The 16380-nt window shown below is 39.8% G+C and overlaps 1 protein-coding gene and 1 long non-coding RNA gene across 12 annotated transcripts in view; one reads left to right on the top strand and one right to left on the bottom strand.

The window, feature by feature from the left end:
- Positions 1-16380, top strand: part of EcR (Ecdysone receptor) — a 502071-nt gene that overhangs the window by 462410 nt on the left and 23281 nt on the right. For 6 of the 10 annotated variants that reach the window (XM_070088599.1, XM_053778517.2, XM_053778516.2 and 3 more), the window contains one exon: positions 8339-8488. In XM_070088599.1, the coding sequence (XP_069944700.1) occupies positions 8339-8488 (150 nt within the window). Of the gene's footprint in view, positions 1-8338; positions 8489-8957; positions 9108-16380 lie in introns of all 10 variants that reach the window. The other 4 variants (XM_070088597.1, XM_053778518.2, XM_070088596.1 and 1 more) reach the window with 1 other exon arrangement.
- LOC138853195 (uncharacterized) overlaps positions 8483-16380 on the bottom strand; it is a 59243-nt gene continuing 51345 nt past the window's right edge. Inside the window, exon 3 of one of the 2 annotated variants that reach the window (XR_011392402.1) lies at positions 8483-9060. This is a non-coding gene — a long non-coding RNA (uncharacterized lncRNA). Of the gene's footprint in view, positions 9102-16380 lie in introns of both variants that reach the window. The other variant, XR_011392401.1, reaches the window with a different exon arrangement.

Here is a 16380-nt window from a genome sequence, read left to right as displayed (position 1 = left end):
TGGAATTCATAATATTCGCAATAAGCAACGTTTTTTTCATCAAAATATTAGCTCGGTGATTGTCATTGAACTTGGTTTTAGTCATTCGTCCTAAACGTGTCCGCACGGCCCGACACACTATTTACAGCCAGTGTGCCACTGTTTATCAGCCAGTGAGGACAATCCCACATGTTCATACCATATATTTTTTATTATTCCATTCTTTTTAGTGCTTGCAACTGCTAAATAAGCCACCATGGGCCCAAAGAAAGTTTCTAGTGCCAGCCAGCCCTTTGGTAAAGGGCTGAGAGAGAGGGCAGAATGTGCCTTTTTCAGTGATTCTGCAAGATGTATGATACTAAAGCAGCAGGAGTCAATAAAGGCTATATTATAATTATTATAATCAAAAAGAAGCGCTAAACCAATAAAGGCTATAGCGTCAGCCAGCGATAAAGTGTAGCAAGTAAAGCGATTAATCGATAGAAAAAGAACAGCATGAAACTGACACCTCCATTGTTGTTGGAGGTATATAGGGCTACTGACTAATACTGCTGCCTTCATCACCACTATGTAAGGCTTATCTATCAGTGGCCCTTATACACCCAACAACAAACACACCACACCACCACTCGTGACATTCTTAATGCCATATTTTATTCATTCTAGAGTATATATCATGTTTCTTTGTTATTAATATTGTTTATGTCAGATGCAAGATAAATAAGCTGTAGAGCTTGTATTAGTGTCATATTGAAGGACTATCTTGTCTCCCAACACAATTCCTAACATACGCCAGAAACAGACCTCTCTGGAACACTTTTTTGAGTGACAGGGGTCTAGTGACTCTCAAGCTGGTCCTAGTGGCATTAAAAATCACAGAAGGGAAGTAACCCAGGATAAGGACTTGGTACCTGAAGTCTTTATGGAAGGGGTTTCCCCTTGCAAACTCCTCCAGTCTTCCATACATCACCATGTCTTCAATAAAGGTAAGTGTGATGTTATTGTTTTATTCTTTATGTATCATTGTTTTCTGTGTAGGTAAATGTATATTTCACGTAGAAAACATTTTTTTAATACTTTTGGGTGTCTGAAACGGATTAATTGGATTTACATTATTTCTTCTGGGGAAAATTAATTTGGAATTTGTCAGATTCGGGTTTAGTCATTCTCTCCGGAAGGGATTAATTGTGAAAACCGAGGGTCCATTGTACTACTATATAGAAAGGAAGGGGTAGCAGTAATGTTGAATGATCAGTTATGGAAGGAGAAAAGAGAATATGAATGTGTAAATTCAAGAATTATGTGGATTAAAGTAAAGGTTGGATGCGAAAAGTGGGTCATAATAAGCGTGTATGCACCTGGAGAAGAGAGGAATGCAGAGGAGAGAGAGAGATTTTGGGAGATGTTAAGTGAATGTATAGGAGCCTTTGAACCAAGTGAGAGAGTAATTGTGGTAGGGGACCTGAATGCTAAAGTAGGAGAAACTTTTAGAGAGGGTGTGGTAGGTAAGTTTGGGGTACCAGGTGTAAATGATAATGGGAGCCCTTTGATTGAACTTTGTATAGAAAGGGGTTTAGTTATAGGTAATACATATTTTAAGAAAAAGAGGATAAATAAGTATACAAGATATGATGTAGGGCGAAATGACAGTAGTTTGTTGGATTATGTATTGGTAGATAAAAGACTGTTGAGTAGACTTCAGGATGTACATGTTTATAGAGGGGCCACATATATATCAGATCACTTTCTAGTTGTAGCTACACTGAGAGTAAAAGGTAGATGGGATACAAGGAGAATAGAAGCATCAGGGAAGAGAGAGGTGAAGGTTTATAAACTAAAAGAGGAGGCAGTTAGGGTAAGATATAAAAAGCTATTGGAGGATAGATGGGCTAATGAGAGCATAGGCAATGGGGTCGAAGAGGTATGGGGTAGGTTTAAAAATGTAGTGTTAGAGTGTTCAGCAGAAGTTTGTGGTTACAGGAAAGTGGGTGCGGGAGGGAAGAGGAGCGATTGGTGGAATGATGATGTGAAGAGAGTAGTAAGGGAGAAAAAGTTAGCATATGAGAAGTTTTTACAAAGTAGAAATGATGTAAGGAGGGAAGAGTATATGGAGAAAAAGAGAGAGGTTAAGAGAGTGGTGAAGCAATGTAAAAAGAGAGCAAATGAGAGAGTGGGTGAGATGTTATCAACAAATTTTGTTGAAAATAAGAAAAAGTTTTGGAGTGAGATTAACAAGTTAAGAAAGCCTAGAGAACAAATGGATTTGTCAGTTAAAAATAGGAGAGGAGAGTTATTAAATGGAGAGTTAGAGGTATTGAGAAGATGGAGGGAATATTTTGAGGAATTGTTAAATGTTGATGAAGATAGGGAAGCTGTGATTTCGTGTATAGGGCAAGGAGGAACAACATCTTGTAGGAGTGAGGAAGAGCCAGTTGTGAGTGTGGGGGAAGTTCGTGAGGCAGTAGGTAAAATGAAAGGGGGTAAGGCAGCCGGGATTGATGGGATAAAGATAGAAATGTTAAAAGCAGGTGGGGATATAGTTTTGGAGTGGTTGGTGCAATTATTTAATAAATGTATGGAAGAGGGTAAGGTACCTAGGGATTGGCAGAGAGCATGCATAGTTCCTTTGTATAAAGGCAAAGGGGATAAAAGAGAGTGCAAAAATTATAGGGGGATGAGTCTGTTGAGTATACCTGGCAAAGTGTATGGTAGAGTTATTATTGAAAGAATTAAGAGTAAGATGGAGAATAGGATAGCAGATGAACAAGGAGGCTTTAGGAAAGGTAGGGGGTGTGTGGACCAGGTGTTTACAGTGAAACATATAAGTGAACAGTATTTAGATAAGGCTAAAGAGGTCTTTGTGGCATTTATGGATTTGGAAAAGGCGTATGACAGGGTGGATAGGGGGGCAATGTGGCAGATGTTGCAGGTGTATGGTGTAGGAGGTAGGCTACTGAAAGCAGTGAAGAGTTTTTACGAGGATAGAGAGGCTCAAGTTAGAGTATGTAGGAAAGAGGGAAATTATTTCCCAGTAAAAGTAGGCCTTAGACAAGGATGTGTGATGTCACCGTGGTTGTTTAATATATTTATAGATGGGGTTGTAAGAGAAGTAAATGCGAGGGTCTTGGCAAGAGGCATGGAGTTAAAAGATAAAGAATCACACATAAAGTGGGAGTTGTCACAGTTGCTCTTTGCTGATGACACTGTGCTCTTGGGAGATTCTGAAGAGAAGTTGCAGAGATTGGTGGATGAATTTGGTAGGGTGTGCAAAAGAAGAAAATTGAAAGTGAATACAGGAAAGAGTAAGGTTATGAGGATAACAAAAAGATTAGGTGATGAAAGATTGGATATCAGATTGGAGGGAGAGAGTATGGAGGAGGTGAATGTATTCAGATATTTGGGAGTGGACGTATCAGCGGATGGGTCTATTAAAGATGAGGTGAATCATAGAATTGATGAGGGGAAAAGGGTGAGTGGTGCACTTAGGAGTCTCTGGAGACAAAGAACTTTGTCCTTGGAGGCAAAGAGGGGAATGTATGAGAGTATAGTTTTACCAACGCTCTTATATGGGTGTGAAGCATGGGTGATGAATGTTGCAGCGAGGAGAAGGCTGGAGGCAGTGGAGATGTCATGTCTGAGAGCAATGTGTGGTGTGAATATAATGCAGAGAATTCGTAGTTTGGAAGTTAGGAGGAGGTGTGGGATTACCAAAACTGTTGTCCAGAGGGCTGAGGAAGGGTTGTTGAGGCGGTTCGGACATGTGGAGAGAATGGAGCAAAACAGAATAACTTCAAGAGTGTATCAGTCTGTAGTGGAAGGAAGGCGGGGTACGGGTCGGCCTAGAAAAGGTTGGAGGGAGGGGGTAAAGGAGGTTTTGTGTGCGAGGGGCTTGGACTTCCAGCAGGCATGCGTGAGCGTGTTTGATAGGAATGAATGGAGACAAATGGTTTTTAATACTTGACGTGCTGTTGGAGTGTGAGCAAAGTAACATTTATGAAGGGGTTCAGGGAAACCGGCATGCCGGACTTGAGTCCTGGAGATGGGAAGTACAGTGCCTGCACTCTGAAGGAGGGGTGTTAATGTTGCAGTTTAAAAACTGTAGTGTAAAGCACCCTTCTGGCAAGACAGTGATGGAGTGAATGATGGTGAAAGTTTTTCTTTTTCGGGCCACCCTGCCTTGGTGGGAATCGGCCAGTGTGATAATAAAAAAAAAAAATAGAAAGCCACTTGTTATATCGAGCATTTTGGGCAAATTAGGTCAGTTTTGTCCCAGGATGCAACCCACACCAGTCGACTAACACCCAGGTACCGATTTTAAACTGATGGGTGAACCGGGACAGCAGGTGTCTTATGGAAACACATCCCTAATGTTTTCCAGTCGTACCAGAGGAGTTTCGAACCTCGGACCTCGGTGTGCGAGCCGAGTGCACTAGCAATCGAGCTGCCGGACATCTTTCTAACAGACATCCTCAAAAAAGGTGTGATAGCCAAAACACTTATTCATCTGTTTGAGATAAAAGAGACTACTGTACTGATGTTTTAACGAAGTTTAATGCACTTGTCTGTGGATCTATAATACATGTGTTCCCTTTTGTATTCTAATACTGTAGTGTACATGTTACTGTTTGCTGCTCCTTCATTTATCGTTGAACCCAGGTTGTATTTATGCATTTTAGTGGTTGGTCCCCTCAAGGGAGATTCCTTGATGCTGGTGAGGGGCTCTTGATTTAAGAAATTGGATCTGTACTCCAGCTCCCTGAATACCTTCCATCCCCCCCCCCCCCACCAACATGCACTGTATAATCCTATGGGTTTAGCACTCCCCCATGATTATAATAATAGTGGTTGAAATTAGTCTAAGTTTTTATACAAATATGTTGTAATATGATATTAAGCACTGTTCAGTTGTTTGGAAAAATGGTTGGCAACCATTTTCCCAATTTCTCAAACAGTATTTTTACACCCAATTTTTTTGTAGCCTGTGAGATTGTCATTATTACATAATGTATACCAAGAGGACGAGCTGAATGTAGAGAAAGTGCCTATTCTAGTAAATTTTTAGAATGATGCTTACTTTTAAACAACACAGATCTTATCTGAAATCACTTAAGTAGCAGCTTTACCTGTCACACACAGAACACTGACTCAGTTTTAGGGAGTGTCACACAAAACACTGAATCAGTTGTGGGAAGTGTGATGGGGGATAGGGGGGGAAGACATCCATCTATATACAGTATATGTTACTGTATCATGACAACACTGTTTTTGTAATCATAAGATAATTTTGTTTTAACAACTTACAATACCTTCAGCCTATTATAAATTCTCCTAATATTGATTAAAAGATTTTTGGCTCTTAGACCCAGGACACACATCCTTTTATTACTTTTTTTTTTTGTTCTCAGTTTATGTATATAAGGTTAATTAGGGAACTAAAATAAACATTTTTCAGGAATCTTGAGTGCTTATATTGTGTGAACAATATAAATGATGCAAAGGTATAAACAGCACTGAAATATTTTTTAAATTTGCCTTTAATTATTAAAACAACAGGTAGCCTGCAAATGTAATTGGAGAACTATTTATGCTGAAACCTGTATGAAAGGAAGAGGCTGCCATTATACAATACAAGGATTAACACATAACAAAAACTCAGAAATTGGCTCTCTTGATATATGATCTATCATACTTTATTTTGGTGATTGGGATTCTTGCATGGCTACTGCTTTTTATTTTTGCATGAACCCCTTATTATTCTTATATTTTGCCTTTAACCTGTTAAGTAAGTAAACTGAAGCATATGATTTGTTGAAATGTGAATGAGATTGCTTTTGAAACTTAGAAGTACTGTAGAATAGTGACCATTAACAACATTCATAAACAAGTTCACGTAAGTGTTATCACACATTACTTACTTTTGGAATGCAGTAATTTAAATTTATATTTAATAATTTTCTGCAAAATTTAGAAACAATAATGTTAATGAAAAATATACAAAAATATCCAATATATGCAAATGAAATTGAGTTATCTGGTTTATATGCATTTGTATTGAATGTCTTCAGTGGCTAATTCCTATATACATATTATGCTTGTACATTACTGTCAGAATATTTTATAACCCATTACATTCAAGTAAATTAACATAGAAACTAGAGAATAAAACCTAAATCACATTTTAAGTTATGGTTAAGAAATATAGCAACAGTAGCTACACCGTCTGCTAATGGGAATGTTTCGTCACTTGTAAGAGATTTTTATATGTACAATAATTTATATTTTAAATTATTTTTTGACTGGAAAGAATATTCTCATAATAATAATTTGATTTAACTGATATATGTGTGCAAAAAATTCAGTTGGCAGTGGTGAGTGTACTTTGTAAACTGAGAATTATCATTATTATAAAAACGAAGTGCTAAACCTACAAGGGTTATAACAGCATGTAAGCTGAGAAGAATATTGCATGCCAGCTTATTTTCACGTACAAGTGATGTAGTTGCCTGCTGCTTCGACTATAAAATATGAAGTTCTCTAAAAATTAAAGGACAACAATTCAATAATTAATTTAACTAGCAAATGTAACAGTGCTAGATTACTCAAAAGGAATATATTGTTTTATATTCATGGGAAGCACTTAATATGTAGGGGTTGTTCAATGTTTGGCATAATGAGTATAGACATCAGAAATACACAGATTGTCAAAAAATAGTGTCTGTTGAGTGAGAGAATATATTTGGTTAAAAAATCATTTCACCATCAGAATGAAATATTGAAGGAAAACTTAAGACTATTTTCATGAATTTCTATTGTTATCTGGTCTTAGCTGAAATGTGTTTGCTGGTGTAAGAGACTATTAACTAAAATTACTGTCAGTAGAGAATATATAAATATACAGGGTGATTTATTGTGATTTTTAAGAGCACAATTTAATGGCAGTATTATATCTGAAAAATTTTAAAACATATATATATGAATCAAGCATTATATATTTCATTAACAAATGAGACACTTAAATGATGAAGAACTGCATTATTGACTGACAGTGTTCAGAATACTGTAAATACAAAAAGAATCTGCAAAGCCTTTTTAATCACAATACATAATACATTTATTAATTAGCCTTAGGTAATTATTCACAGATTAAATGCTGTACTGATAAAAAAGTGAAATTAATTAGAACCCTGAAGACTGAGGCTTTCTGGCAACAGAGAATAGAAAAAAATATTCTATTATCACTTTTCATGACTTGTGAGAGAGGATTGTGTGTGGTCATCAAACTGTTTGTGGGGATAGAGCTCTAATATGTGCATATTGGTGTGTGTGTGTGTGTGTGTGTGTGTGTTAATATGTGTGTAAGTGTTTGTATGTATGGTGTATGTTGAAGATTGAGACACTTATGCACCATATGGTAATCTTTATTTAGGAAACGTTTCACCACACAGTGGCTTCTTCAGTCCAATACAAAGCAGAAAGGTGTAAGGAGAGGAAAAGATTGAGGTGATCAGTCCCTCAGCCTGGAGTCGATGGACTGAACACATCGACTCCAGGCTGAGGGACTGATTACCTCAATCTCTTCCTCTCCTTACACCTTTCTGCTTTGTATTGGACTGAAGAAGCCACTGTGTGGTGAAACGTTTCCTAAATAAAGATTCCCATATGGTGCATAAGTGTCTCAATCTTCAACTTGTCGGTTTTTGAAACCATTCATCACATGGTGTATGTTAGTGTGCATGCAGAGGTATGTAGACATGTTTTCTTATGTATGTTGGTATGCATATGTATGTATGTCCAGGCACTTTTGTGGTTCTGCATGTAGGTGTGTGTTTGCATATGTAAGTATGAACTTGCATGTATTTGTAGTTGTGTTTTTGCGCTTTAGTTTGTTGGTGTGTATAATTATGTACAGATTTGGGTAGGTCTAGAATGAATGTGTGTGTGTGTAGATGAATTTAGGCATATACATGTGTGCATTCAGGTTATCAAGCTCCAGTTCGTGTGTAAAAGTGAATGATTGGCTAATTTATTTAGTGATTGAGATGTGTGTGTGTATACAGACTTAAACCTGTTTACAAAAATGATTGGATTGGATTAAATGAGGTTGACTGACATCTTTTCTTTGTGAATATGTAGTGTAGCAGTTATGTTGTTGTAACCCAGGTGTGACTTCATAATACTCATAAATTTCAACACTGTGTTTCAGTTTATTAACTTGGTTTCTTTGACTGACTTGACTTGTAAATACACAACTGACTGAAGATCATTATCTGAACACTGTGACTATTAAAGTGTTCCCTTACTTCTTGTGAATCATTTTCAGTCATTTCCTCACCAAGTGGCTTCTGTTTCCTTTCTTCAGTTTACCTTCGATGGGGAAGATACAAGTGACATGAGATTCAGGCACATAACCGAGATGACGATCCTCACAGTTCAGCTCATAGTGGAATTCTCCAAGCAACTACCAGGTTTCGGCACTCTTCAACGAGAAGACCAGATTACTCTGCTCAAGGTACACAGTCCAGCAAATGAAAATGGTGGATTGATGAGCAAATTTCTTACAGGAAAACTAATAACTTCTTGTGATCTTTGGGAGACTTCTCGGTTAAAAAAAAATCTGTGGTATTTTTTGAACCATAGATAGTCCATGCACTGGTTGCAAGAAAGACTACCTGACTGAGAATGAACCTAGAAATCTCCATTTCAGATAAACATTGGACCTTCTCGGGAAGCAGGATATACAGAGGAGAAAGCCATTCTAGAATCTGATGATGATACTGTACCCAGAATAATCATTAAGCTTCTTCTTATCTTTTCAAGAATATTGTATGTTTTCATCAAATTAAAAACAAATGAGTATATAGTTTCAGGGACCATCATCATCATTAAAAGGAATTGCTCTCTCCATGTTCTGTCATCTGAAGATTGCAGGAAGCATAGTGACTGCTTTGTAAGTCGGTGGTTCCTTTGACTTCTTCTAGGATTACGAAATAAGTGAAGACGACTCGGATGCCAAGTTTAAACACATCACAGACATGACCATCCTCACAGTTCAGCTGATCGTAGAGTTCTCCAAGCGTCTTCCTGGATTTGACACTCTACTCAGGGAGGACCAGATTACACTTCTAAAGGTAGATAAGAGTTGTAGAGAAAATTTCAGGTGAAAGGTAAGTTAATGATGCATGTAGAGAAAATAGATAGGGAGTTCTAGTGCTCATTTGATGATGGTAAATGTTTTAGATGAAAGGATATTATTTTAAAGGATCTTTTAAAGTTAAAATTATTTATGTAAAACCTTACTAAATTCTGAGAGAAAAAAAGAAATCTTCAGTAAGTAACTGAGTATTTTACTTGTACTTGATAATGGGCACAGGCAGTATTCTTTGAATATTAACTTAATATAGACATGTCAATAAGAAATAGCATGGCCCTAGGTAGCTATACTGTCAGTCTGAGGATGCTAAGCTCAAGTGTCCCAAAAACTATAAAAAATTTATACCATGTACACAGTAGATCATTTTGGTATATTTTGAACATATTGAGAGAAGTAGTACACAAATAACCTGCACATAGGAGAAATACACACAGTGTGTGAGACTAGTTAATGATCCAAGTTGGACTGAGACGTCATAAGTTTCTTCCTCCTATGTGTGGTTATTTGTGCATTGTTCGTAGTTTTTTTTTTTTCAATGAACTGGCCATATCCCACCGAGGCAGGGTGACCTAAAAAGAAACATGATAGTTTTTCTTTTTAAATTTAGTAATTTATACAGGAGAAGGGGTTACTAGCCCTTTGCTCCCGGCATTTTAGATGCCTCTTAACGACATGCATGGCTTATAGAGGAAGAATTCTTTTCCACTTCCCCATGTAGATAAGGGGAAATAAAGAAAACAAACTATTAAGAAAATAGAAGAAAACCCAGATGGATGTGTAAATATATATGCATGTATAGTGTAATCTAAGTGTAAGTAGAAGTGGCAAGATATACCTGTTATCCTGTGTGTTTATGAGACAGAAAAAATACACCAGTAGCCCTACCATGATGTAAAACAATTAGAGGTTTCCGTTTCACACTCGCTTGGCAGACAGTAGTACCTCCTGGGTGGTTGTTGTCTACCACCCTACAACCTAACTGATAATAATGATAATATCTTTATTTACTACAAGTACATGTACAAGGTATGCAGGCCTAGCTGACATACACATAGAAAGCCGCTTGTTATGCTGAGCATTTTGGGCAAATTTGGTAATTTTTGTCCCAGGATGCGACCCACACCAGTCGACTAACACCCAAGTACCCATTTTAAACTGATGGGTGAACAGGGACAGCAGGTGTCTTATGGAAACACGTCCCTAATGTTTTCCAGCTGTACCGGAGGTGATTCGAACCCCGAACCTCAGTATTTGAGATGAGTGTGCTAGCAATTGACCTAGATTTTTTTTTTCAACACGTTGGCCATCTCCCACCAAGGCAGGGTGACTCAAAAAAGAAACTTTCATTATCATTCACACACAATCACTGTCTTTGCAGAGGTGCCCAGATATGATGGTTTAGATGTGACTCCAAACAGCCAATATACCAAACCCCTCATTTGAAGTGCAGGCATTGTTCTTCCCACCACCAGGACTCAAGTCTGACTAACCAGTTTACCTGAATCCCTTCACAAAATTTTACCCTGCTCACACTCCAGCAGCTTGTCAGATGCAAAAACCATTTGTCTCAATTCACGCTCAAACATGCCTGCTGCATGTCCCTCTTTTAACCCCTCCCTCCATCCTTTCCTAGGACAACCCCTACCTCTCCTCCCCTCCACTACAGATTTATACAGGCTGACCTCTGAATAATACTTTTTGTAACTCACACCTCCTAATTACACCACACATTGCCCTTAGATACAACATCTCCGCTGCAACATTCACAACCCATGCTTCACACCCATATAAGAGTGTTGGTACCACTATACTCTCATACATTCCCTTCTTTACCTCCATGGATAATTTTTTTTTTCTTCATCAATTCTATGGTTAACCTTGTCCTTCATAAATCTATCTGCTGACAGATCTACTTCCAACAAACCGGAGATATCCCACCAAAGCGGGGTGGCCCAAAAAGAAAAACAAAAGTTTCTCTTTTTAACTTTAGTAATGTGTACAGGAGAAGGGGTTACTAACCCCTTGTTGCTAAATATCTGAACATATACAAGCTTAATTTTAAAATAATGTGCATATATTTAATAAGATTAGGTGATGAAAGATTGGATATCAGATTGGAGGGAGAGAGTATGGAGGAGGTGAATGTATTCAGATATTTGGGAGTGGACGTGTCAGTGGATGGGTCTATGAAAGATGAGGTGAATCATAGAATTGATGAGGGGAAAAGGGTGAGTGGTGCACTTAGGAGTCTCTGGAGACAAAGAACTTTGTCCTTGGGGGCAAAGAGGGAAATGTATGAAAGTATAGTTTTACCAACGCTCTTATATGGGTGTGAAGCATGGGTGATGAATGTTGCAGCGAGGAGAAGGCTGGAGGCAGTGGAGATGTCATGTCTGAGGGCAATGTGTGGTGTGAATATAATGCAGAGAACTCGTAGTTTGGAAGTTAGGAGGAGGTGCGGGATTACCAAAACTGTTGTCCAGAGGGCTGAGGAAGGGTTGTTGAGATGGTTCGGACATGTGGAGAGAATGGAGCGAAACAGAATAACTTCAAGAGTGTATCAGTCTGTAGTGGAAGGAAGGCGGGGTAGGGGTCGGCCTAGGAAAGGTTGGAGGGAGGGGGTAAAGGAGGTTTTGTGTGCGAGGGGCTTGGACTTCCAGCAGGCATGCGTGAGCGTGTTTGATAGGAGTGAATGGAGACAAATGGTTTTTAATACTTGACGTGCTGTTGGAGTGTGAGCAAAGTAACATTTATGAAGGGGTTCAGGGAAACCGGCAGGCCGGACTTGAGTCCTGGAGATGGGAAGTACAGTGCCTGCACTCTGAAGGAGGGGTGTTAATGTTGCAGTTTAAAAACTGTAGTGTAAAGCACCCTTCTGGCAAGACAGTGATGGAGTGAATGATGGTGAAAGTTTTCCTTTTTCGGGCCACCCTGCCTTGGTGGGAATCGGCCAGTGTGATAATAAAAAAAAAAAAATATTTAATAAATTTTAAATATTAAAACAATTGATATCCTGATATGCACTATCTTGTGCATATGAAAATGAATTTACATTTTTTTTAACACACAGGCCATCTCCCACCAAGGTAGGGTGAACAAAAAAAAAAAATCACATTCACTTGTCATTTATTCATTTGCTGTCTTCCCAAAGTGTTGACATCATGGTTCAGATGGCCCTCCAAACTGCAACATTCTCACCCCTCCTTTAGGTGGCAGACACTATACTTCCCACCTCCATGACTCAGTCCAGCTGCTTGGTTTCCCTGGATCCCTAAATAAATGTTACCATGCTCACACTTTAACAACACAGCAGGTCACAAAAAACCACTCGCTCCAATCTAACATGCTCCCATGAACCTGTAGCACTTGAAACCACATTTACTCCCTCCAACACCCATACCCTGCCTTCCCTCCACACCAGATTTATATACCCTCCTAGTTAGTTTAATATCTTTATTATGCACCCCATACCCATCCTGTGGGCGGTAGTCAAAAGATTACAAAGGTACATAATGGGTCCAGGGACTGGACCCCATATACCCTCCTAGTTGTCCTATTTTGCAACACCCCCTCCTTAGCCCTCCGAATTATACTACAGGTGCACATCCCTTTATCCGAAACCCTTGGGGCCTGTATCATTTCGAATTTCAGAATGATTCTCAATGCCACCACATGGCAACATGACCCAGCACGGAGATGACCGACGCTTCACATTCCTGAAAAAACTTCAATATTCGGAACTTTTCGAATTTCAGATAAAGATGTGGACCTGTATTGGTAACTTCACGCTTTCTAATATCCACACTTTGAATTTTCTTTGTAATATTCACTTCACACGTTGCCCTCACACACAACATGTCTGCTTCCTCCGGCCTCCTCCTCAGTGCAGCGTTAAAATCATGCAGCAATGTTGGTACCACTTTACTTTGGTACATTCCCTTTTTTGCTTCCATGGATACAGTTGTCTCCAGAGACCCCTCAGTGTAGCACCCACCTTTTTCCCTTCTCCCATGATTTACCTCATCTTTCATAGTCATTCACTGACAGGTCCATTCCCAAATATCTGAACATGCATGGTTCCATCATGCTCCCTCCTCCAGTCTCATATCTAATCTTTTATTGCCTAGTTTTTTTTTTGTTACTCATCACATTGCTCTTTCTTTTGTCTGCTTTTAATGGCCTTTTACATTCCCTCTCAAATTCCTCTAAAAACCAGAGCGCAGTCCCCTGAGTACGGCAACGGTGGTAAGATGATGGCCACAAACCTAAAAGCGGTTTAATGGAGTGCAATTTGTTATGGTGCATGTCCAATCACCATTGCCAACAGCCACGAAGACGAGCAGAGATGACTAAAATAGTCCCTGAACGGAATACCTCTATAGGAAATTGGAAGATTACGTACCACTGCAGCATCCACCTGTTCATTGCCCTGCACATCAACATGTCCAGGGACCCAACAGAAAATGACGTCTTTGGTCGACCGCGGGGGCATAACCCCCATAACAGGTCGATGCAAACAGTATTGACCCTCCTGCCGGCACGATCCGCCATCTTGAAACTACAGGAAAACTGCGCAGACATCAACTGATTCAGGAGCGTCTGCGCAGCAGGTCCACACGGCCTGAGAGCGATGAGGACAATGCTTTTTGCTAGCCACACGGCACAACCATAGTTGAATATGAAGGACCAGTGGATGAGGGGAATCAAATTGTTTAATGGCTTGTAAATGTAGCTGACACAGATAATGGGAAGACATTGTGGCACCAGACATTACTGTAGCTGACAAAAGACAGAAACAGAAGGGCATCAGAGTTTGGTATAGCTGGTATAAACATGGGAAGGGGGATAGGGGCAGCAACAAGAGGGAATGCATTGACCCAGTTATAACTCAAGCTATTGTAAACGGTTTGCAAGTACAGTGGACCCCCACCTTATGATATTAATCCGTTCCTGAGAGCTCGTCGTATGCCGAAATTATCGTAAGGTGAATTAATTTTCCCCATAAGAAATAATGGAAATCAAATTAATCCGTTCCTGACATGCCAAAGTATGAAAAAAAAAATTTTTTTACCACATGAAATATTAATTTTAATACACACAAACTGGTGATGATTGATGGGATGGGAGGAGGGGAGAGTATGGAAGTTGTTAATGTTTAGAAGGGGAATCCCTTCCATTAGGACTTTAGGTAGCAAGTCCTTTTCCGGGGTTACTTCCCTTCTTCTTTTAATGCCACTAGGACCAGCTTGAGAGTCACTGGACCTCTGTCGCACAACATATCTGTCCATAGAGGCCTGTACCTCCCGTTCCTTTATGATTTGTCTAAAGTGGTTCACAACATTGTCATTGTAATAGTCACCAGCATGGTTTGCAATAGCTGTGTGAGGGTGATTTTCATCCATAAAGGTTTGCACTTCAAGCCACTTTGCACACATTTCCTTAGTCTTTGAAGTAGGCAACTTCTTCAATTTCTCTCTCCCCTCCTCCGAAGCAGTTTCCTCAGGTCTGGCCTCTTGCTGTTGAAGATGAGCTTGTAGCTCATCAGTGGTTATTTCTTCATTGTCCTCCTCCACCAACTCTTCCACATCCTCCCCACTAACCTCCAACCCCAAGGACTTCCCCAGTGCCACAATTGATTCCACAACTGGCATATGCTTCTCAGGGTTAGCCTCAAATCCTTCAAAATCCCTTTTGTCTACACATTCTGGCCACAGTTTCTTCCAAGCAGAGTTCAAGGTCCTCTTAGTCACTCCCTCCCAAGCCTTACCTATAAGGTTTACACAATTGAGGATGCTAAAGTGATCTTTCCAAAACTCTCTGAGTCAATTGAGTGTCTGTGGTCACTACAAAGCACTTTTGATACAGCTTTTGTGTAGTTTTTTTGAAGTTTGAAATGACCTGCTGGTCCATGGGCTGCAGGAGAGGAGTGGCATTAAGAGGCAAAAACTTGACCTTAATGAAGCTCATGTCCCCAGAAAGTCACTCTCCCAAGTCTGAAGGATGACCAAGAGCATTGTCTAATACCAGGAGGCACTTAAGGTCCAATTTATTTTCCAGGAGGTAATTTTTCACAGTGGGGGCAAATGCATGGTGTAACCAGTCATAGAAAAAGTCCCTAGTGACCCATGCGTTAGTGTTTGCCCTCCACAGCACACACAAATTAGCCTTGAGGACATTGTTTCTCCTGAACACTCTGGGAGTTTCAGAGTGATACACCAATAAAGGCTTCACTTTGCAATCACCACTAGTATTAGCACACATCAAGAGAGTAAGCCTGTCTTTCATAGGCTTATGTCCTGAGAGTGCCTTTTCCTCCTGAGTAATGTAGGTCCTGTTTGGCATTTTCTTCCAAAACAGGCCTGTTTCGTCACAATTAAACACTTGTTCAGGTTTCAGTCCTTCACATATTTTTCAGCCGCTTTTTGGTCCGAACTGGCAGCCTCACCATGCCTTATCACACTATGTATGCCACTACGATTCTTAAATCTCTCAAATCAACCTTTGCTGGCCTTAAAATCATTCCCATCACCACTAGTTGCAGGCATTTTTCTAATTAAATCCTCATGCAACTTCCTAGCCTTTTCACATGTGATCGCTTGAGAGATGCTATCTCCTGCTATCTGTTTTTCGTTTATCCACACCAATAACAGTCTCTCAACATCGAGTACTTGCGATCTCTTATTCGAAAACAAAGTTGCACCTTTTGGAAGAACAGCTTCCTTGATTGCCGTTTTGTTGGCCATGATAGTTGATTGGGGTTTGGTATACAACCTGGCCAGCTCCGAGACATGCACTCTACTTTCGTACTTAGCAGTTATCTCTTTCTTCATTTCCATAGTAATTTTCACCTTTTTTTACCGCATGGTTGGCACTAGAAGCTTTCTTGGGGCCCATGGTGACTTATTTTGCAGGTACAATCACTAAAAACGCTGTGATAATATGAAATGTTGCGATTGTATGCGTGGATGTGACCGCACTGGCTGGCTTGTAAACACTGGCACCCACAGGGCAGCTGAGGCCACACGTGGGACGTGTCCCGGACGAATTGTGTGAGGCGAGGCAAAATTTTTGCGTTAAAATGTATCGTATGGTGGATTTAACGTAACGTGATGCCATCGTAAGGTGGGGGTCCACTGTAGTAGTAGGACTGCCTGCATCACTGGGTAGAAACATTACTTCACCATGTACACACACTGCTGCAGGCAGCAAACATCAATGCAGCAAGTGTAAATGCTACAGTAGATATGCTA

The sequence above is a fragment of the Cherax quadricarinatus genome, chromosome 25 (genome assembly GCF_038502225.1).
Source record: "Cherax quadricarinatus isolate ZL_2023a chromosome 25, ASM3850222v1, whole genome shotgun sequence".
Classification (NCBI taxonomy): domain Eukaryota; kingdom Metazoa; phylum Arthropoda; class Malacostraca; order Decapoda; family Parastacidae; genus Cherax; species Cherax quadricarinatus.
The sequence above is the reverse complement of the archived record's forward strand: the minus strand, read 5'-3'. Positions and strand labels throughout refer to the sequence as shown.